The 23,763-nt window shown below is 41.6% G+C and overlaps 1 protein-coding gene across 4 annotated transcripts in view; it reads right to left on the bottom strand.

Moving 5' to 3' along the window:
• Positions 1-23,763, bottom strand: part of BABAM2 (BRISC and BRCA1 A complex member 2) — a 397,415-nt gene that overhangs the window by 27,259 nt on the left and 346,393 nt on the right. For all 4 annotated transcript variants that reach the window (XM_053201072.1, XM_015064178.3, XM_053201074.1 and 1 more), the window contains one exon: positions 6,204-6,357. In XM_053201072.1, coding sequence (XP_053057047.1) covers positions 6,204-6,357 — 154 coding nt within the window. The remainder of the gene's footprint in view (positions 1-6,203; positions 6,358-23,763) is intronic.

The raw sequence follows: 23,763 nt of genomic DNA on the forward strand, positions 1-23,763 counted from the left end.
AAGAAAAGGGGAGAGAAAAGAATAGAAACTTTCACTATAAGGACTGAAAGAAGTTCTATCATTAGAGCCCACAGATATTAAAAGAAAAATGAGGGAATATTATCAACAATCTCACGCCAATCATTTCAACAACTTAGACAACTTACTTAAAGGAAACACTACTTGCTAAAACCAACACAAGAAAAAATGGTGAATATCCCTGTATTTAGTAAGGATTTCTTTGAATTTCTTCCCATAAATAAAACTCTATCAAACATTAAAAAAAAAAAAAAAAAAAACAGTGCCAAACCTACACAGACTCTTTCAGCAAACAAAGGTGGAAGGAAAAATTGCCAGTTCATTTTATGAAGCCAGCATGGTGCTTTTATCAAAATCTGACAAGGACAACAGAAGAAATTTCAAATCAGTATCACTCACGAACATGTAAAAAATTTTAACACACTGTTAGCAAATCAAATCTAATAATATAAAAAAGGATAAAATATCATGACTGAGAAGGCTTATTTACCCCTGGAATGCAAGGTTGGTCCAATATTCAAAAACTAATTAAGGTAATTTATCACTTTAATAGAATAAAGCAAAACCATAGGATCAGGCCAATAGATACAGAAAAAGCATTCTACAGAATTCAACACCCCATTCATGATAAAAACTCTTAGCAAAGTGGGAATATAAGAGGACTTCTTCGTGTGATAGAGACATCTATATAAAACTTACTGCTAACATCAGCCCTAATGTGGAGACATAAGGCCAGATATCTGATCTTACCACTGTGTACTAAACTGCAGATCCCAGCCAGTGCAATTAGGTAAGGAAAAGAAATTTAAAGCCATAAAAATTATAAAGATTGAAAATAAAAAGTAAAGCTGTAAGAAGTGATATGATTGTTTATGTAAAAAATGCTAAGAAAACTACAAAAAAGCTACTAGAATTTAGTACTAATTGTGAATTTAGCAATGTGACAGGACACCAGGTCAACACAGAAAAATTGTCTGTATTCCTATATACTAGCAGTAAGACAGAAATAAAATCTAAAAAAACTATCATTTGCAATAAAAGTAAAATCACTAAAAAAATACACAAGCTTTCTACACTGAAATCTCAAAACACTTTTCAGAAAAATTAAAGAAGACCTAAATAAAACCCTATTCATTGACTGGAAGATTCAATATTGCTAAACCGCCAATTTTCCCCTGGTTGATCTATAGATTTAACACCATCTCAACCAAAATCTCAGTGGGGTTTTTTTGTTTTTTTTTTTTGAGGGGAAAATGGAGTTGGAATTGGCAAACTAATTTTAAAATGTATGTGGAAATGCAAAGAACCCAGAATAGCCAAAACAATCTTCGAAAAGAACAAAGTTGAAACAAAGTTGAAGAATTTACGTTTCCTGATTTTAAGAAATATTGGTATTGGTATCCAAACAGAAAAACAGACCAATGAAACAGAACAGAGTATCCAGAAATAGACCCACTCATATGTAGTCAATTTATTTTGACAAAAGCATGAAGGTGATTCAATAGAGAAAGAAAAGTTTTTTTCAACACATGTTGCTGGAATACCTGGATATATATAAACAATTAACTTCAGCCTTTACCTCATACCATACACAGAACTTAATTTGGGATGAGATGGATCAGAGACCTCAATATCAAGCCAAAATGAAAGCTTCTAAGAAAAAAATGTTGAAGAATCTCTTCATGACCTCGTGGTAGACAAATAATTATGAGGCTAGGAAAAGCATTAACATAAAAAGAAAACACTAATAAAATAAATTTCATTAAAAATAAAACCTTTCTTGTCATCAAAAGACATCATTAAGAAAATGAAAAGGCAAGCTACAGATTGGGAGAAAATACTTGTAATACGTAAATCTGACAAATATATAAATAACTCCTAAAACTCAATAATAAAAAGACCAACAACCCTATTAAATATAGGCAAAATTTGAACAGATGCTACTTAAAAGAAGGCATACCAATAAGCACATGAAAAGATGATCAACATCATTAATCATCAGGAAATCAAGATTAAAAAAACACAATGAAATCTCATTTCATCCCCTCTGGAATAGCCAAAAATAAAAAGACTGACAATACCAAGTGTTGGAGAGGATATGGAACAAATGGAACCCTGTATATTGCCCATGGGAGTGTAAAGTGGTATAAAGACTTCATAAAAAATTTGTCAGTTTCTTATAAAGTTAGTCATACACATACTCCCAATCCCAGTTATTTACTCAAGAATTGAAACCATATGTCTATGAAAAAGGCTTATATAAGAATGTTCTTTAGCAGCTTAATTCATAAAGTCCCCAAACTGGAAACAACCCAAATATATATATGCAGACGAATGGATTAACAAATTATGATATATTTCTATAATGGAAATTCCTCAGCAGTAAAAAAGGAATGCCATAACCGGTAATTTTAAAATAATTATGCTAAATACAAAAAAACACACAAAAGAGTATGATCTGTACTATTCCATTTATAAGAAGTATCTAGAAAAGAAAAAACTAAGACGTGATAGAAATCAGACAGTGTCTGTCCTGGCGATGAGGAGACTAATTGGAAAGGATAGAAGGTAACTTTGTCAAAACTCCATCAAAAGACACTCTTAAACCTGTCCACTTCGTTGCATGTACATGACACTGTATGTAAATTACACTGCAATAAATATCTTTTGAAAGATATATATGCAAAGCCCCTGCCTTCAAAGAACTCACAATTTAAGGAAATGAAACAATATAAAGATGTGAAAAATCAAAGGATAATACAAAAGAGATTTCACAGCAGTACACCTGGTCCCTGACTTACAATGGTTCCACTTAACAATCTTTTGACTTTACGATGGTGCAAAAGCAACATGCATTCAGTAGAAACCGTACTTTTGAGTTCTGAATTTTGATCTCTTCCCAGGCTAGTGACAGGTGGTAGGATTCTTGTGATGCTGGGCAGAGGCAGTGAGCTGTAGCACCAAGTCCACCCCTCGATCACGAAGGTGAACAACTGATACACTTATATGAGCATTCTGTCTTCACACAACCATATTGTCTTTCACTTTCAGTACAGTATTCAGTAAATTATGTGATATATTCAACACTATATTATGAAATAAGCTTTGCGTTCAATGATCTTGCCCAACCGCGGCTAATATAAGTGTCCTGAGCACATTGAAGGAAGTGCAGGGCTAAGCTAGGATGTTGGGTAGGTTAGGCGTAGTAAATGCATTTTCTATTTACGAATGATATTTTCAACTATAACGATGGGTTTATAGGGACATGACCCTTTCGTAAGTTAAGGAAGATCTGTACATGACCAACAGTCAACTGAGACTAGGAAGAGTAGAAGAAGCTGCCTGTGTATTAGCATGGACGGGGAAAACCATAGGGAAGAACACTGAAGGATCTGAAGGAGCAGAAAGAGGGCGAGGGGAAGGGGTGAGCAAAGGCACCAGTGGGACAAAGCAGAAGCTAAACACAAGAGTCTTTCATATGTCTACTCGTTGACTGACCCTTCATATCAAGTCCATCCAATAGGGAGGAGTACAGTCTTGTTTTACAGGATGAAGTTCAGAAAGATTAATGGCCCTGCCCAAGGCCGCAGAGCTTATTCGATTAGAACCTGTGATAGGAGCTGGGCATGCGTGACCCCAGAGCCTGTGCGCCATCATTAGAGGGCATTTTTCTTGTGAGGACAGAATTTGCCGGACAGCCATGCGCAAGAAGCACATGTCATAGGAAAAGCTCGGATCAGTGCCAGAAAGCGTCCTTTCTGAGTTCACATGTTTAGAACTTTGCTCTACAGGAGGGAATAAACAGCTGACTCCACTCAGAGAGCTCTACTGCTGTTCATAAACCGTGAGAGTGTTTATGTCATGGGCAGAGCTCTCCAAGTGAATTATAGCCTTTTACGCACTGAGCACATACAATATTTTCAGAGGACAAAGAAACAGGGCGTGGAAGGAATGCTACAGTTGACCTTTCTCTCTTTCTGTCCTTTCTCTCCAACCTTCTCCAGCAATCTTAAGCCTATCCTGCATGGACAGTTCTCTGATTGTGTTTATCCATTACCTGCCTTTCTGACACAACCCAGGAAAGTTACTCACTTCAATTTAAGAAGCGAGCTTTTAAACTATTTCTTCTTCCTAGGATGAGTGGCTGGCTTTCTCTTTTATTACATTTAAAATGAATCCATCTTCCCTACAGTAGAAAGCAGATTTTTTTAACGTTACTTCAGATGTTTTCTTTAGACTGGTGTTAACATAAAGCAAATGTCTCTTGCATCTCTGAACCAATCTGTTAAGATAAACAGGCTTCACTTACGATATTCCTATACTGAAATCATAGGCTCGTGGTCTGCAACTCCTTAAAGACTCAATTCATACATGCTAAAAGGTCTAGTTCAGAAACACACACACACACACACACACACACACACACACAGCTTTGCCATGGAAACCACAAGGACATGTCTGGTTCAGAGTCCATAGCACGTACCACAAATAACAGCCCATCTTCTAAGGGCAGATCTTGTATATACACAGGGAAAGCCCAGACAATTAAACAACTGCAATACCTCAAACATAAAGCTTACTTTTTAATCCCTTTCTTCAAGTCTATTTCGAGATACCAAAGTCTCAATGATTGTTCTTAGGTACATTTGATTATGTCTGTTGTTTTCCTTAAACACAATTTCAGACTTGGACATCATGAATAAAAAGGGAAAATACAGGGAGAAAGGGCACACTGAAGTTTCAGATAACAATAATTCTGGATTCCACATGAGTCTGGGAAGGTGTGTGTTTCTACAGAAAGCAGCCCTGTCATTATTTAACAGAGCCCCAATCCTGATTAGGTGGAGGCTTTGTACTACAGAAAGTATAGGGGATGCCAGTAGGCACCCTGGGGAGGGCGTCAGGGAGGGGAAGCAAGAGCGACAAGTCCTACTAATCGGGAACATTCTAGGTCTGGAAGGCCAGGTTTTGTCAGTACTTAAAACTGTCAGAAGTTTGGTATGATAAAGACTTTGATCTCTCTTGCTGGGCTACAAATTCCATGAAGACGTGGACAACTTTCAATTTGTTTATCGCTGTATCCCCAGCATGGAGCTCACTGCCATGGGGGATGCTCAATAAACAGAGAAGGAGTGAAGGAAAAGGATGCTTAATAAGTATTCTTCATTTGTGTGATTCTGTGAATTTCATCATCCTTCAGCTGGGCTCACAGGTATGATCATATGGTGGTTCAGAGTGAGTGATAAAGTAATAGCCACCTGCCACTCTAACCATGATTGATTCTTGGAAACTATGATTTTAAGCCACTGTTGCTTCAGTCTAGGAGGCCATGGTTCAACAAGACTGGGGTTCCAGACACTGAAGTCTTATCCACAAGGAACACTCAACATACTTTTACATTTACGTATTCCATATGACTCGTGAATGCTTTCCACAGATAGGTTCATGTGCAGTACTTAAATACCTAAACTCCAAACTCTAGCTAACTTCAACCTCTATCGAATTTCCAACTTACTTCCATCCCTGTGGATTCTAATAGTTCTAAGCTATTTGTGTAGCCATTTATTGAGTCGAGGAACACACAGGCCCTATTTTGGGCAATGGCTGTAGAGACACAATGAGGTATATAATCACTTTGTTCCTTCAGACATTACAGTTCCACGTGAAAAACTCAGTATTGGATTCATGTATTCACTGCAAAAATCCTATTTGTTTACCATCAGGTGAAATTTTCCATTTAAAAAAAATATATGAAAGTAGTTGCTAACATTTTCATCATCGACATCATTTATCCGCTATTCTAACTTCTATCTAGTACTTTTTCTCCAATCTAAAGACAGATTTCAGAAACATCCTGTAACCCATTAAAAAAAAAAAAAACAATCTACCTGATGAGGCTAGATAAGGGGTTGGCAAACTTTTTCTGTAAAGGGACAAATAGCAAATACTTTTTGCTTTGCAGGTCCTATGTGATCTGTTGTAATTTCTCACTCTGCCACGTTAGCAGCCATGCGAACAGCCACGCAAAAATAAGTAAAGAAATGGGCATGGCAATGTTTCAATAAAACTTTATTGACAAAAACAGGCATAGGACGGAATTTAGCCTGTAAGCAATAGTTTGCCAACCCCTGGACTAGATAAACAAAATGCTCCTATTTATAGGAAATAGCAACAGATTCACTTACTTTGCTCTTTTGGCCATCTCATTTCCATCCCATCTGGGGCTGTATGGATAATTTTTTTGGGCCTGGGAATAAAGCTGTCCACTGTTGGTAAAGTGATAGACAGACTGGAATGTGAGAGTCGGCTGGTCTCGAGGGAAAAACAGGGGCAGGTCGACTGCAAAGACAAAAGAAAGGAAAAAAAGTTATGGTTTCAACGTATGGGTTAAACTTGAATGTTGGGTACAGGACTCTATCTGAACTACAAACGGTTTGAGATTTAGGTAAAACATATGGAGGGAGGGGCCAAGAAATACCAAAGTGCCTTCCCTGACTTCAAGGAGTTTACAATCTAGGCACATAAGTGAAAATCACACATAAAAATAAATTTAACCAATATGAGGCATGATGTGTGGCTGCTGCTATGAAATGGTCACAGAAGCTGGGCACTCCCAGCCATGTGAATTCCTCCTATGGCATTTACCTTGTCTAGTATTTAGTAGGGAAGTTAGTTGATTATTTTTTTAAAGTCTCTATTAAATCACAAACTCTTCAAAGGTCAGGCAGTATCTTCCTCATCTAGAATTTGATGGAGGGGGTGGGATGGAGGCTGTCCTTAAAAAATGGATTTGGAATGGGGAGCAGGAGGGGCAGGTGATAATCTTTATATTTTATAGGATACGGCCACTGGACTACCAGAAAAAATAAAGTTATCACTTTACTTCCAATCAAGCAGTGAATTCTGCTACTCAGCAGTTTGAAGCATCTCCAGATGTGTTACCACATATAGTTCCTAAACCAGTGGGGGCTCCTTAATGGAACGCAACAGGGACTAATCTGAACACTGCATATGTCTACTGAGGGTAGCCTGATTCCAGTGTTTGCTGCTAACAAGTATTATGTGCTTTGTCTGTTCATTTTAGGGTCCTTTAACTCAATTTTTAAAAATAAAATGACTCCTTTTTAGTTTGAGGCAAAGCAACATTATAAACACAGACTGTTTCAGCAGCACATTCCTCAAGGCATATAATGTGTATTTGTATGAATGTTACCACTTCTAGGGCAAAGAACAGACAGGGACATCAACTTACGAAAATACGATAATGAGAAAAAATGTGTATAGAATTTCCTAGCTTTACAGAATACTTTTATATACTTTATCTCATTTGAGAGTTATAATTCCATGTAGGAAACATTATTTTTACCATGTGCATTTAGCAGACAGACAAACTTGAGACTCCAAGAGGTTTATTAACTTGCTCACGCCCCAGCTAGGTGGAGGTGGGGCTCGAATCTAGTCCCATGGTGTAAATCCTGAGCTCTCTCTACTGGGCCCCATTGCCTCCTGCTCTTAATGACACTGGTGCAACCTGCTCACAACACATTCATTGTGTCACGGTTACCATTCTCTGAAGTCTCTACTGTGAAGAACGTACAAGATTCATCTTTCTGGCTACACGAGGCAAATATATGAAAAGAAAACACATACTAGATAGCTACACATCTGTCACCATGCCGGTGTAGGGTGACATTTGACTTGGGCTAGGCCCTCTAAGCATCCAAAATGATTTCATGAAGGAAAAGTCAGGTTTGCAGCAAACTTTTTAAAAAACCCAGAAAACAAGAAACAAAAAAAAAAAATTGTTCAGTGTCTTAGACCACTGCATATATTTGACTCTGACTCAGTGCTGCAGGGGGTTTCTACATATGAATCACCACAACCCAAGAAAAGTGGCAAGACTTTGAATGTCCACTCGTTAGTCACATTTTCCATGGGCCTCCGTGTGGTGCCAGCACATGCCTGTTTGTGCCAAAGCAGAGATTTAGTAACGTATAGGAAACAATACAAAATAGGAAAAACAAACTTAAATTATAAATAATTTGATTCAGAAAGCCCCTTTGAGTCCCTTTATATTACAAAGCACGATTTGTAACATCTTCAGTCATTTTGAATAAATATTGCTTTCTAAAATTAAGTTTATATCTTTTCTGATTACTCATTTCATTTCCTCTAATTTTAGAAAGCATGCCTATTTACACATAGTTTAATTTGGCTTCAATTGTTTATATTACATATACATTTCCAAGTATAAAACGAGATTCACATTAACCCCCAAAGCAATCACCAACATCACCGGTGAAAAGTATTTAACATGCATGAGCCTCCCTTAAGAAATGCAGTGATTGTGAATAACCGAATTCAATGGCAATAATTTACCAATTTAAAGTAAGTATAGTCATATTTCGTATCAAAGTAATACAGAGAATACCACAGGCTTCATGATCGTCAAGCTATCAGCTTACTGGGCTTTGGAAAACGTTATATTTTTTGTTCCTGTTATTTTGTTTTGTAGAAAATGAGTTGCTGGTATTTTGACATGCTGAAAAATGATTTTCCCACCTAGTTCTGAACCATCCACTTTGACCCCCTAAATGCCCAATTAAGCTCAGAAACAATTCAAAATGTGAATGTAAATTTATTTACCCAGGCAAGTGAATTGTTCTGATTTAAAAAAATTTCCAGCCAGCTATATGCTGATATGTACCGCGATTCCCAGAAAAAACAACACTGATTGCATGATTATTTCTCCATGGAGCTTTTTCTAAAAAAGTATAGTTGAAGCCAATATTGAAATCTGAACACAGCAGCTAGATGAACAGTGAAGCAGGAATGGTCAGAGTACTTGAGACATAAAATCGATAATCCACATGAGAAAATAAAATTCAAAAAATATAATTATCTTGCTCAACTGAACTAAACCATACCCTGCCTATATTGGTCAGGAATCAATAAAAGGATGGATTCTTTGAAAATGTTCTATGCATAAGAAGGAGTTAATAACTAAAATATTTATGAGAAATGCTTTGCATTTTTCTTGAAAGAATGTTTTGGATGGTACAAATCAGTCAGAATTAAAAAAAAACACAACAAAGTTTGTTTTCCTTATCTCCAAATGTTCTTCTCACTTAACACTTGCCTATAGGCTAACTCATGATTTTTTAAAGATTTCACGTTTAAGTAATCTCCGCACCCGACGTGGGGCTTGAACTCACAACCCTGAGATCAAGAGTCACATGCTCTACTGACTGAGCCAGGCAGGCACCCCTCACTCATGATTTTCTGACGCATAGTAAAATAATGACGGCAGGCCTTCGCACAGCTAACTTTTCTGAAGGTACTCCCAGGGCTCTACGCAGTTTGGGCTCATATTAGCTATATCAGAATTGAATATTTTAACTATTGGCTTCCTTTGAACCCAACCCACCTACCGGCTCAAGTTTGATTCCCAGGGTAGAACCCCTCCATTTGGTTCAGTTACTCGTCAGTATTAGTTGGACAACTGCTGCCTATTTCCTTCTTCCCGTATACAGAGACTGAATTTTGGTCAGCTCTCTAACCACGGAAAGGATGGCCCTCGCTTGTTCAGTATAATGTCAATAACCACTTTCCAAAGCATTGCTTTCTTCAAGAACTTGTTGAAACAAGTCACTGCCAAACACTTCTGTACAACCTGGGCATTTCACAGGATTCATTCACAGGGCACCCCCTGCCAGAGCGCAGGAAGGCACCATGAGGCTCTGTGCCAGCTTGCTTCATGGTGGATAGTCACTGCCGTGATGAGCTCCACTGCATACAGTCCCAGAGCTAGTGGTGTTCTCCAAGCGCCCAGCAGCCATGCGGCGTGGAGAGGGAGCTGAATATGCATCAGTAAATTTTTTGCTGCCTCTCTCCAAACCATGCTGGGGTTCACACGGGACAGATGCAGTTTCGCTTTCCCTAGTAAACAAGCGTTAAGTGTCCCCAAGTGCTCATCCTTTCACATAAGATGACTTCACTGAAGTTGCATCTGAATTCCTAAGCCTCTCTAGAAATCTGTCACTTCTCCAAAGACCTCCACGATGGAAGAATGACCTTGAACGGCCAAAGCGACGCCACACCATGTATGGGATCCATAAGACAGCTGCCAGATACTCATTCAGAACATTTCAGGCATAGTTCTAACAAGTTTGATTATATGACCTTTCCAGAAAAAAAAACCCTAATTATGGCAAGATTAGGACAAGGTATACTGACAGCAAGTAATGATAACTAGCAGTCTGGCACAAAGGAAGGAGAGAGAATAATAAATATAAACAGACTTAGAAAATAAAAAATAATCCCAGCCTGGGGCCATTCAGCATAGAACAAAAAGCCCAGCCATCCCTCAAGCTATTACCATACTGTAAGTGACGTTCACTCCCCATCTTGGTAACCTGGCAGACACTCTTGGTTCCCTACCAACAGCCATTCTCCATGGGCAGAGCCCTCCTCCCACTCTAGAGCCCAAAAGTGCTGGGTATTTGCTCTCTCAGCCTTTCATGAGACCAAGGCATAGAAATGTGACTCAGTCCTGCCAGTGAGGCCCAAGGGGGAAGTCGGCGAGGGGTCTTCTGAGAAATATTTTCCTCTCTGAGTAAAGACACGTGTAAGGAGAAGCCCCCGTTGCATTCGTGCCTAGATCTTATCATGTGAGATCTCGAGGCTTGGAGCTGTGCACCCCACCTTGTGACCATAAGGGGAAAGTCAGCCTGGCAACACTGAGCTGTTGAATTCATCAGCCCTGGAATTCCCAGCTCTGGAGTCCTTGCTATGTGAGACCGTTACAGGTCCTAACTACTTAAACTTCTTTTAATCAGGTCTCCTCAGACTTGCACTCAGAGGCATCTAAAGAAATGTTATTTCTTGCAGCTTCTGTTCAAGAAGGCAGGATAATTGGATAACCAATTTCAGAAGTATTTCCACCAAGCATGGTTGAAAACATTCAAGGCACATAAATAGGAAAGTTTTAGTTGTCAGGAAAATTCAGTTATGTGGGACAGTTCAATCCTTGAAAATACCAAACAAATGAGGGGTTAACCATAATTGCTTCTCTGGGAGTCACATCATCAGATATTTTCATCCTTATTCACCAGTCAGCCATTACTTCATTTCTCCGAACCTTCCAAACGATATATTGCTGTGTCCTTGGGTTAGTAGGGAAGATACTCACGCCTTGGCTTCGTGGTGGTTACAGTTGTGTTTCCATTTTCAGTCCTCTGCAGACTCTCCAGTTCCTAGAAGCCTTATTAGCAGAGAGTCTTAACTCCATGTCGACTTGCTGAAAACTCCCCCTCCAACGATGACTTCATTTGAGGTCAACCCTTCCTAAAAGCATTTTGCTCACATCTCATTCCCAGGCTGCCCCCACAGTGAGCATACCAACCACCTAGGGAAGTCTGCCATTTATTACTGGACCACCCCTTACTTACACCATCTTACTAACTACACACAAAACCCTTGAGACACATGGATTCTAACCACTAGAAAGTGAAACACCACACATCCAAAGGACTTGCCTACAAGAAATATAAAAGCAAAGTTTTCCAATTCAGAAGTACCCCCCTACTTAAGGCGTTAAAAATAGAATGGTATCTCCGCTTACCATCCCTGCCTTACCAGATTTTGTTGAACTGCCTTCAAATTTTCATTGCCTGATCTGACCAGGTAGACAGATTACTTTGGGGGTTTTAATCTTACCAAAATAAAGCCTGGAGATTCTTGAATTTTGCTGTAAATTCTAAACATTCTAACACGGTAGAGGACAGTATGGTATGGTGGAAAAAAGCGCAGCCTTTGGAGTCAGATAAAAATGGGTTGAATTCCCAGCCCCACCATTTATTAGTGGTGAGGCCATAGGCAAAATATTTTAGCTCTGTAAATCCTGATGTTCTCATCTGCAAAATGAGGATAATTTTTAGCTCAGCACTGCTGACAGGACTGGACAAAAACAGAGCAGGTAATAAATAAATATGAATTCCCTTCCCCTTCCTCCTTTCTTCTTTGTTTTGTTTTCAATCTGGCTTTAGACACTGTCCCGTATATGCGAAATTTCTAACTAGAGCAGAAATGTTCACAGTGCTTAAGTTTTAACTACTTTGATGAAACCTTCTAAACCTTGCACATACCTTCACATCCCAGTGTATAGTATACTGAAAATAGGCTAGCCTTTTCTTGATGACAGAAAACACACCAAAAACCCATTACACATGACGGCCTCCAGGGTTAAGGAAGATTTAGTTTGCCCTTTCCCAATGCCTCCTACACAAGGGCCACGCCTCCTCAACTGTCCACTGGTAAGAGGTGATGTGCTCTTAGAGCGGCACACGGAGGCCCCCAGGACTACCGTGCTATGACATGCTCTCTGCCCCCTGATCGCAAACTTTCTCTACTTTGTTTCCTTTTTCCCCCTTTGCCACTTCTCATCAAGGCCCACTCTCAATGTCCTCTCTCTATCTTCCCTCTTCTCTTTCTTCGTCTACTTCATTCCACGTGTGTTGTGTGTCAGCCTCTGAAAAGTCGGGTCCAGCCAACTATCCATCCTGAGACCAGAACGTGGCACGGGGCAGGGGCTGCACTAACGGGAGGGAGGTGATGTGGTGTGGAGTCCCGGGGTGCCTTCCTCCAGCACCGCTCAGTGAGCATCTCCCCCTCCTTTTGTTTCTGTGTTTGTTTCCTTCCAGGTTTACGGCTGTCCCAGGTAGTTGGGAGTTACAGGAAATCTGGTCTCTGCTTATATTTTGTTTAGCGTTTGCTTTTGAGGTACTTTATAGATACAAATGAATCATTCCAACACGCAGTGAGACATTCACATAAAATTGTAAGAAGAACCTCAGGATGAAAGGGATGCCATAGTGCTGGCCGGCGAAGAGCTGGGCTCTCTCACCCTGCCCACACAGACGAGCCCAGACTGAATACAGTAGGCTTCTCCTCCCACGAGATCAGAGGTTCCGAACTGGAAGTAAGCATCGGCATCACCGTGGAATCACATAGTGCGGCTATGTGAGCCCTGCCTCAGACCTCTCATTTTCGAAAATGCACCTTAAATGATTCTGATAGGTCTCCCCAGGAAAGAATCGCTCAGACTGTAAGCTGCTCAGGGTAGGGGCCAGGGATTAGCTATCTCAGTATTCCTAGTATTCGGAACAGTTTGTGACATAGGAGAGACTCTTAATAGATGCTTGTTGAACTACAGGAAAGGGGCATGTAAGGGAACTGCAAATTAAAACTTCAAGGAGATCCCATTTCATACCCATTAGATGGACAAACATTTTAAAACCCAACAAAGCTCAAGTGTTGTCAAGGTGGTGGGAATTCTCATTCACGGATGAGACTATAAATTTCTATAACCTCTTGTACAATAAAAGTAAAGATGTACATACTTCAAGACTCAGCAATTCCACTCCTAAAATATTATCACCTGTGCATGAGAAGACACATAGGAGAAAGTTTGCTACAGCATTCTTTGTGGTAACAGAAATTGGAAACATGTGAAGTGTCCAGCAACACGAGATTAGATCAATACATTGTCCTATGTTCTTCAATGGAATATCCTATAGCATTTACATTCAATTCAGAAAAGCATTTCCTTGGGGCGCCTGGGTGGCTCAGTGGGTTTAAGTGTCCGACTTCAGCTCAGGTCATGATCTTGCAGTTCGTGAGCTCGAGCCCCATGTCGGGCTCTGTGCCGACAGCTCAGAGCTTGGAGCCTGCTTCGGATTCTGTATCTCCCCCTCTCTCTGCCCCTCCCCTGCTCATGCTCTGCCTCTCTCTCTCTCTCTCTCTCTCAAAAATAAACATTAAGAAAAAAAAAAAACATTTTCTCAGGCCTGGCTCCTTGTTCAATCCCTCAACTATCTCTTGCTTCTGTGACACAGTCCAAGTCTCCACCTTTTTGCAGGAAGCTTTTCTTGCCTGCTCTGTCCCTCAGTGATTTCTCCATCTTCCGTGGCCACGTAATCGAGCTGTAGCTGAACTGCTAATAATTCAGTGTACTTGTTATTTTATATCCTCCACACGTGTAACACTGGGCTGGACACAGTAGTTAGTTGATATATAACCAGTGACTGACTGGCATAGATCATGAAAGTGAAGAAATGTTGATTGCACTAGATGTATAAAAAAGGAAACATGTTTTTATGAGAGGCAGAAAGAAATCAAGCAACAGAGAACATCAAAAGTAGCATTTAATACTGCTTTAACTTTTTTTCTCAATTTTTAAAAATGTTTATTTAATTTTGAGGGAGAGAGAGAAGGGGGGGGCAGAGGAGGCCAGCAGAGTATCTGACGCAGGCTCTGTGCTGACTGACAGCAGGGAGCCTGATGCGAGCGCAACTGAGCCACCCAGGCGCCCCTGTTTTAACTTCTATCTTTAAAAGAACTTAGTCACAATAAATTCCTGGCCTGGGAGGATTAAAAAAGAAACCTGGCTACATCAGGGAAGAATATGATGAAAAGAATCCTTAAAGAAGTTAAAATGTATTCAAATGCAAAGGTGTTGGCACTTAAAAACTAGGCAAAGTCTTTAAAGACGTTTTAATTTTAATTTTAAAATTAATTGAAAATTAATTTTAATTTTAAAGATTTTTTAAAACCTTTTTATGTTTATTTTTGAGAGAGAGAGCAAGGGAGAGAGAGAGTGAGTGCACGTGCATGCACAAGTGGGGTAGAGGCAGAGAGAGAGGCAGACACAGAGTCCGAAGCAGGCTCCAGGCTCTGAGCTGTTGGCACAGAGCCGGACGCGGGGCTTGAACTCATAAACCGTGAGCATGACTAAGCCGAAGTTGGACGTTTAACTGACTGAGCCACCCAGGCACCCCTGTAAGGTTTTAATTTTAAAAACTCACGGACACAGTACCAAATGTAGATGATTAGAAGAAAAAGGATACATTTAAAATAGTTAAAGTAGAGGGACTGACACTGGTCAGTTTAAGTTCCAGTCTTGAAAAATCGGAACATGCTGCCAGGTACGAATCTGCAAGTACTGTGACTGTGCCACAGCGGATGACTCATGTAGTTTTATGAAGAAAAAAAAAGTCTGAAACTAACCTCATTTTATTTCATAAAAAGGCCAAAGCCAGAGAGAATATGGGGGAGGAGCAGAGAGAGGGAGAATCCCAAGCAGGCTAGGCACTGTGAGCACAAAGCCCGACCCAGGGCTCAAACCCATGAACTGTGAGATCATGACCTGAACCCAAATCAAGAGTCAGATGCTCAACTGACTGAGCCACCCACGCGCCCCTAATCTCATTTTCTTAAAGGATCTAATTATGAGCTTTATACTCTAGAGAAAACAGCAATAAGTATCCAATTTGACAGGAGTTTCTCGAGCATTTACTATGAGCCAGCTCTGGGAGGCCACGGTGACCAAAGCTGGGTCCTCCTTGTGACAGTGGCAGCATGCCCTTGACTCTCACTGTTCTCAGGAAGGGAGATGGTGATGAGAGCTATAGTAGAGGTAGTAACCACCATGGGGTATGTGTTGGAAAGAGAAGCTCTATTCCAGAAGGCTTAGTAGATGGGCAGGGCCTTGAAGGACAAGTGGGATTCTGACAGGCGGGTGCGGCAGGGGGATTTTGACTGGGAGGGGGAACAGAGGGGATGCCAGGCAGAGGGAACAGTATTGAGCAGTCAGAACAGAGAAGAGTGAGGGAATGAGGGGTGGTCAGGGTAAAGGGAAGACGGGCCTGGAGGACAGCATGCCGGTGCAGAGGGGCTCTGGATCAAGATGGCAAACTGTGGAGAGTTGTAAACACAAAGCAAAGAAGTGTGGACACTTTTCTATGAGCAGTGTTAGCCTTGAACATTCCTAGGGGAAATATCCCATACCACCCATTCCAGTGAGTCAGAAGTTTTCCTATAATTTAAATACCCCCAGCATAGGAGGGCCTGGGTGGCTCAGTCTGTTAGGCATCCGACTTTGGCTCGGGTCATGAACTCACAGTTCGTGAGTTCAAGCCCCACGTCAGGCTCGGTGCTGACAGTTCGGAGCCTGCTTGGAATTCTGTGTCTCTTTCTCTCTCTGCCCTCCCCTGCTCACGCTCTGTCTCTTTCTCAAAAATAAATAATAAAAAAAAAAAATAAGTACCCCCAGCATAGTATAAATCCTCCAGAATGGAGAGTATAATACACAAATCAAGAATAAATTTTATTTCTTCTTAGAAGAGAGCTGTCATGTACTCCTCAGTATGGGGATTGATTCCTCTTTATAAAACCTCTCTTAAAACTTACTTGTGCATCCTTTATAGTCACAGGAGGCTCTGAAGGAAAAGGCTGATGGTAACGGGCTGTTGGCCAATTACGGGAGTCCTCCATTTTCTCTCAAACAACTCTGACTTCCTATATGGACAATCCATACAGCAGGGCCTAAGATTTGGTACTGGATTTAAGATTGGGATGGGAATAGTTGAAGTCAAATATCTGACCATGTTGGAAACCATGCCCCTCAAGAGTGGCTATGTGCTTCCTTGTAAGATGGGGCAGAAGCTTGGGTCACCATGTCATTCTGCTCTACAGAAACCTCCACTTGCCTATTTTTATTTGTGTATTGCACTTTCCCAGCATTCTCCACTACAGATTTATATTGTGCTAGGATGTTAAAATTACAGGAGAATGTCTGACCCACTAGATTTGGTGCTATGGGGTATTTTCCCTGGAAATGTTCAAACATAAGCCACTGCATTCTTGGGTTGCTGTTGGTTCAGTTCTGTCTGGTGAGAAGGACAGGAAATTGCTTATCTAGGTGAAGTTGAAGGTTCAGGTGAAGAAGGCACGTGTTCTGTATGTGGTGAACCAGCCTCTACTTAGTAGCTGTACAATTTTGGCATATTAACTGGTCCCTCCGAGCCTCTCTCCTCATCTACCAAACAAGAAAAACTCTAACCTCTGGGTTGGAAATAAAGCATGCAGCACAGTAGCTGGCACATAGGAAGTGCTTGATAAATACAGGTTGGAGCCTAAAAGGAATCAAGAACAGGAAAGTATACGATCTTTGGAATTTGACAGATCTGGGCTTGATTTCTACTTTCCCAGTTACACCGTGGGTGCCCTCAGGCACTTTACTGAACTCCCTGAGCCTAGGTTTCCTAATCTTTAAAATGGGATAATACCTACCTTGCAAGACTTTTGAGTGGTTTACATGATATAATAAATATATACGGAATACTTGCCACATAGAAGACATCCATAAATGAGACCTATGATTACTCACCTTTTCCTTAGAAGCAATTAAAAAAAACCAAACAAACCTGAGTCTATAGAATTCCTTTTCCAACTGGACTTTCAGCTGAGAAAATACAACCTATAGATTAAAAGTAGCCAAATTCTTTCAGGTAAGCTTCCAACTTAGTTCTGCCACTATTTATATTTGAGGCAAATTCAGGAGTCCTTAGGAACTCTTCATTTTGAATTCCATAATCTCCTTCCTTCAAAAAAAAAAAAAATCTGGAGAATCTAAGGTCAAATGGGGTTTTGCAGCAAAAGTTGACCATGGACCAGAGAACAGCGAAAGAGGGAGGAAAGAGGGAGGAAGCCTGAAGAAAACTTGGCCAGACGGTTTTCTTCTGTGCTTGGATACTGAGATACTCTTTATTCTCATAGGTGCTTCCTGTAAGTTAAAGGCTTTTTTATTTTCTTGCTAAACTATTCATGAGTGGTTTTTTTCTTTGGGGAAAAGAAAAAAAAGGAAAAAAAAAGATCAGATATATAACCAGTCTTCATATATTTAGAGATTATATTTGGTCTGTGAATTTCCAAGTTTTTGTTTAGTGGTTATCGTTTTGGGCCCAGCTCCTAGGTCATTATTTCTTCTGTGAGAATTGGTGGGGGAGACAGTAGGGGAACGGAAACAAATTCTTCCTTGATAGCAGTTAGGAATTAGGAAATTAGGAATTTCATCTGAGAAGAAGGTATGACTGCCATCTAAAACATCTAAAATGATGTTTTTAAGTGGTCCTGTTCTCCTATCTAATGACTTCAAAGAGAGTAACTATGTAAACAGAGGTGATCATGTGGAGGCAAGACCTCAAGTTAGTTGCTTGGACAGTACATTCAAACTTAAAGGAATAAGGTAATTTTCAAGCAAAGGTACTTAGAGCCGTGTTACCTAAGGAAGACAAGCATATTCACACTCAAGCTGAGGGTTTTTTCTTGGAAGCTCCAAAACTTTCTTCCTTTTTACTGATTTGATAGGAATCTTTCTAAAGTGGACTTCACATTTACTTCTCTCATATCCCTTTCTAAATGACTCAAAGTGAAAATTATAAATATCAACTCTTAGAGTGGACTATATATATGGTCACGACATCACACCAGCCCCTACACTAATTGGTATCTGTCACCTGCATTTCTTGGTTCCCTCCACCCCTACACCTCCTAGCTCAGGCTATTTCGTTTGTACATCTATATGCTACAGACCGTCTATGGGCAGTTAGGCTGTTAGGGACTTGGGAACTAGCATGCCAACTTATTACAAGGGATAAGAGCCAGGCCTGGAAGGCTCTTTGTGAGTAAAATACACAGACTTTGTGACCCCTCTTTAGCCAACTCCCTTCCTCTCGGCTATGTTTTGACAGGTGTGCTCATAGGGTAGAGCTGAGCTGCAGACAGGTGAGATATTTACTTTAAAATCTCCATGTCTTGTCAAATAGAGGACACACTCATTAAACAACAGTACAGAAAGGGGTCTTGGGAATCATCTAGGCGGGTGATAACTGAGCAGCCTGCAGTATAGAGGGGTGAACTGCTTGAGCAGCCACACTGAGGACGGACCCCACATCCAGCAAGCCACACGTTACTGTGTGTGCCACTTACAACCTGGTGCGTCTCCCAGCAGGTGCTTTTACAGTAGTTAAGACTTTGGGTTCTTCATTACCCCAGCTCGGAAAAATCTCTTGCTACAGACAACAGTTAGGCGTAGGCAGTCTTTTGTTTTTGTGGTGGTTTTTTGTTTTGTATCTCATTCTAATAAATAAATATATATATATATTAAATTTTTTTTAATGTTTATTTATTTTTGAGAGAGAGAGAGAGACAGAGCGTGGGGGGGTGGGGAGGGGCAGAGAGATAGGGAGACCCAGACCTCGGAGCAGGCTCCAGGCTCTGAGCTGTCAGCACAGAGCCCAATGTGGGGTTCGAACCCATGAACTGCTAGATCATGACCTGAGTCAAAGTCGGATTCTTAACTGACTGAGCCATCCAGGCATTCCTAAATAAATATATTTATGCTAAGAATGCTAAGAAACAGGAAGGAAATTAACATTTATGGAATGCCTACAATGTGCTGGGTACTTTGTGCCACACGATTCTCTCTTGCCCGTTGTCCCCAGGGAACAAGCCTGTACCTGGGGCAAGCACGAGAACTTGCTTGCAGCCATGAAGAAGACGGGCTACTCCCAGCCCATCTGGGTCTAGAGTCCATGTTTCTTCCACTGCAAAGGCTACAGATTATATTTACTGCTTGTTTCTGACATTCTGGAAGGAGTTTCTCCTCAGGGCCGTTTTGGCTCATCTGCCATCTCAGCCAGGGGTGGCTATTGGCAAGTAAGTTCTCTGGCCATTGATCAAGAAAGTGTGCAAGAAAGGAAGACGAGAGACTGGCATGCACAGTCACAACAGACCTAGAGGAGGAATAGGAAGTGTTTGTCTTCCAGACTTTAAGAATTATTCTCAAGGGTACAACGATCTCAGGCTTTCGTGGATTTTTATTTTTGACGTTTCAATCTCCTTGTTTTCTTCCTTTTGACTGGGAAAGCATTTTAGGTTCATATCTATGGGGTTTTAATGGCATCTGACATTGTTACTCATTTCTGTTCTTCTCCCATGGTTTCCATAACACTGTATTGATCTGCTACTTCCTTTCCTTTTAAAATGTTTACTGCCTTTTCTCTGTCTGCTTAACAGCCCCTCATTCCCAAAGCTCAACTGAGGGACTTGTTAACCCCAAAGGTGTGGCCCTCAGTTTTCCTCCTTTAGAAAGCTGCAGAAAAGTCTCATTTATTGATACCCTCTGATGACTTCAAAATCTCCATATTGTTCCCTGACTGCTCACCTGCACTTCAGTCTGATAATTCCAGATGTCTGCTGGATGTCGGAACAGAAGTTTTATGGCTTAAATATGTTTTCACATATACCGTCTCACGTGTACTTTTTAAGCTGGGCATATAACTCCATTTATAGGTCAGAACACGGCCACTCGGAAACAGAAAGCAGTCTGTTCAGAATAACAGTTATAGGACGGAGCTGGACCTCAAATTCAGGCCTTCAGGTTCCGAACCCAGTGGTCTTGATGCCATTAGGATGTTCTGCTGTCGACTGGGGAAGAATCATACCACACATGTGAAACAAAAGCCACTGCATGCTCCCCATTCACTCGCATCCAGGTTGGGTCTGATATTCCACCCATATTCTGTCACCCGAGACTCTTTATTCTGTTTCCACCTCTGGAGAGCCTCACCGTTGACAGCGTATCCTGTAGAGGACTGTCCACAAGGCACGGTACTATCGAGAGGGGACAGGAGAGGGCCGGGGGCCATGTCTACTCTCAACGTGGACAAACACAAGTGGGCATATATATTAAAAAACAGCACCCCACTTTACACAGCTGAATACACTTTGTATTAGGCCTCCCATGCCCACCAATTTAGGTCTGCTGCAAATACTCATCATTCACACCTGAAGTCATTCACTATGCTTTCTCTGCCTCCAGGAATCGCTTTTCTGCCTGTCCTACACAGTGATGCCAGCTTAATTACCTTAATTCCACCCCTTGTTCTAGCCCATGGGGACTAACCAAGGTCTCCTGGATAAAAATAGAATTTTTGAATGCTACTGGGGAGCAGCTCAGATGAGGCCTATCTAGCTGTTCCTCCTAAAGAAGGCATGGGACGGCCATCAGCTTCTGGTTAAAACACTGAGACCTGAAAGTTGAAATTCATATACCCAGAGCATTTAAGAACAGATGAAAAGAATCAGATAGGAATAAAAAAGAGAAGGAAGTTCCAAAGAGCTTTAAAATAAAGTGCCTTAAACCTGGTCACACCTCGGCAGAGCCTGACATGGACTCAACAGTCAGCCCCTTCTCGCTGAGCCCGCCTGCTGCCCTTACAATGAAACAGCTCTTCTAACCTGCTCCCCTCTTATTCAGAACCCCTTACCAGCACTCTGTGTGATGGAAAACACTCTGTTTCTATAAGCCGAGTGGCTCACTTGAGGTATATCATTAATTGGTTCCATGGAAAAACAGGTTTGAGTCTTTAAATGTTCAACTTACTAAGTTATCACTCAACCAATCTTAGCTCGTGGGAAAGTGAAATGGAAATCTGCAAAGGAGTGTGTGAGCAGGCCCCAATATGGCTTTGGAGGAAAGGTGTGGGAATCCCAGGTCTAGACGAATGCTGTAACAAGTGGTGGCGTATCTCGTGTGCGTGTGTGCACACACATGTGCGCGTGCACACATGCACACACACACACATACACACTGCTATCTAAGTTTACACCTTTGTGTATATGTGTGTGTATTTGGTTTAAGCAGCAGGACAATTTCAGACTTGTACAAAAAGAGGTGGGAGAGCTTCTTGTCTGAACCTCAGAGACAGTGACCAGGAGCATTCCTGACCATGGGACTGGTCCTGGCCAGTGGGAGTTAAGGCATCTTTTAGGATAGTACCACCTATGGCGTTTTAATGATTAAAAAAAAAAATCAGTTATGATTTGGTATGAGAGTAGGACCAAATGCATTATTATTAGTCAAATAAGGAAAGAGTATGTGAGTTTGTACATTGATTTATCAAGTGTCTGAGCTGCCCTAACTCCTACGCTAAGGGAAGGGGATTTCGAGACGAAAGAGAAATGACCTCTGCCCTAAAAAGTTCATCACTGGGAAAGGTCAGTAAACCAAGTATTCACAATACAGTGTGAGAAGTCTGAAGTAGGAGGCTGCATTACATGGTCTGGAGTTCAGATGAAGAGACTCTAGATGAACTACCTGCTACTCAGGCTTTATTTTCTTTTTGCCTCAAAACGCGCCATCTTTCTTTACCAGACAATAAAAAGTAAAGCAAGAGACCGATGGCTTGGCTTTGCTGACATGCATCCCTGCTGAATTGTGCTGAGGTTTCTGGTGGACTAAACCTCAGGTCCAGGGACAACTCGATTTTACTTCTCAAGCTGCCTGTTCACCTGGCCATGGCAGAAAAACAAGGTGCGAACCCTTCAGTGGCTCTGAGGGGCACTCGGGCAGGAGAGTGAGGGGTGCCAGCTCAGTGTATTACTCTTGTCTATATATTTTGCTCATGAGCGGCCAGACTCTATGGCCAAGAAATCCCGTGGTTAAACAGGCTGTGCTGGTCATTGGGACCTGCAGGACCAGATCAGGGTGACAGGCCACGGGGCCTGATCTGAGGAGTGGGTGTTTCTGTATCAGGGCTCAGGCTGAGGTAGGAATGCTGTAGAGCATTCCTGTGCCTCATAAATTTGCTGAGGTGAATGACCAGTTTTATTCTGTTTTCATTTCCAGTATGTCACTGATAAAATAAAACTGAGTAACTGAAAAAACAATTATGTGTTGGGATGTCACAGCAATGTCAAACTGCTATACAAGTTTGTAAATGTTTCCTCTCTATTTCTCTGTGTCTCTTCACAGTCAGGTCAAGAGCAACAATCCGTAGCCCACACTTTGAGCCTCTGGAGCAGGTCTCCTGGCACGCTTTTGCTTGTGCTACCCGCCCACTGGGCATCTGGCCACCAGGCTAACCGTGGCTCCCTGAGGGGCTGTCTGAATGGTAACGAGCTGCCCACCACACCTTTCCGTGTGGCTGGAGCTGGCCCTGTGCAGACCTTAGATACCTCTTTTCTCCTCCCTAGCTGACCAGTTCCTTTCAGTGAGGCTCATTTTCTGCTAAAAAAACCACCTGTCCTCATGACTCTGCCTAATGCCGTCTGTCACCTCATAGGACAAACAGTCTGTACCACACCCTCTGCTTCTGCTCCAGGAGTCACCTTCTCACTTCTTCTCAGAGCGTTCTTGCCACCTCCTATCTCAAGTGAAACCTGGCTTTCTCTTGTGACCACCGCCTGGATAGAAGCCACTGGTCTTCCCAGACTTGCCTACATACTCAAGCCTCACCTCCGAGAAAAGCATCCCCATTCGAAGCTCCTACCATTTGGCTACACGACCTCTGTCGATCCCCTTTGCTGTTACCTACTCGGGCTCCTGGTTACACACTAATGCTCTTGAGAACCTCTCCACCTGCTCCAAGACTCCTCTCTGTTCTGATCTCCGTAATCATCCAGTGTAACTTCATCACGTGCAAGGGCAACCCACCCAGCACCTGCTTCCCTGGGACCACACCCTGAACCTTCTCATCATCTATTCGTGCTCTAGTCACAAAATTATAACTTCTGAAACCCTCGCCTCTGACCCAATTTAAAAATTCACTGATTCAGAGACAGTTGTGCGTGCCGATTAGGTTCCAGGTACTGTCAGGTGCTAGTAATAGTGAGATGAATGAAACACCTCTTGGTTTACAGCACTGTTGGCTCTGATGGCTTTGCCACAACTTCCTGTCTCTTCAAAGACGTTAATCCCTCCTCTGACACCTTCACTCAGGAGACAAGCCTGCTTCCAACTACTTAGAGAAAATGGACACTCGGGGTAAATATCTCCATTTCTGGCCCTTCCTCCCTTCCCACACCTCTTATTTAGCAATATCTGTCTGCACCCTTTCCTCC

Source organism: Acinonyx jubatus, chromosome A3, assembly GCF_027475565.1.
Source record: "Acinonyx jubatus isolate Ajub_Pintada_27869175 chromosome A3, VMU_Ajub_asm_v1.0, whole genome shotgun sequence".
NCBI lineage: Eukaryota > Metazoa > Chordata > Mammalia > Carnivora > Felidae > Acinonyx > Acinonyx jubatus.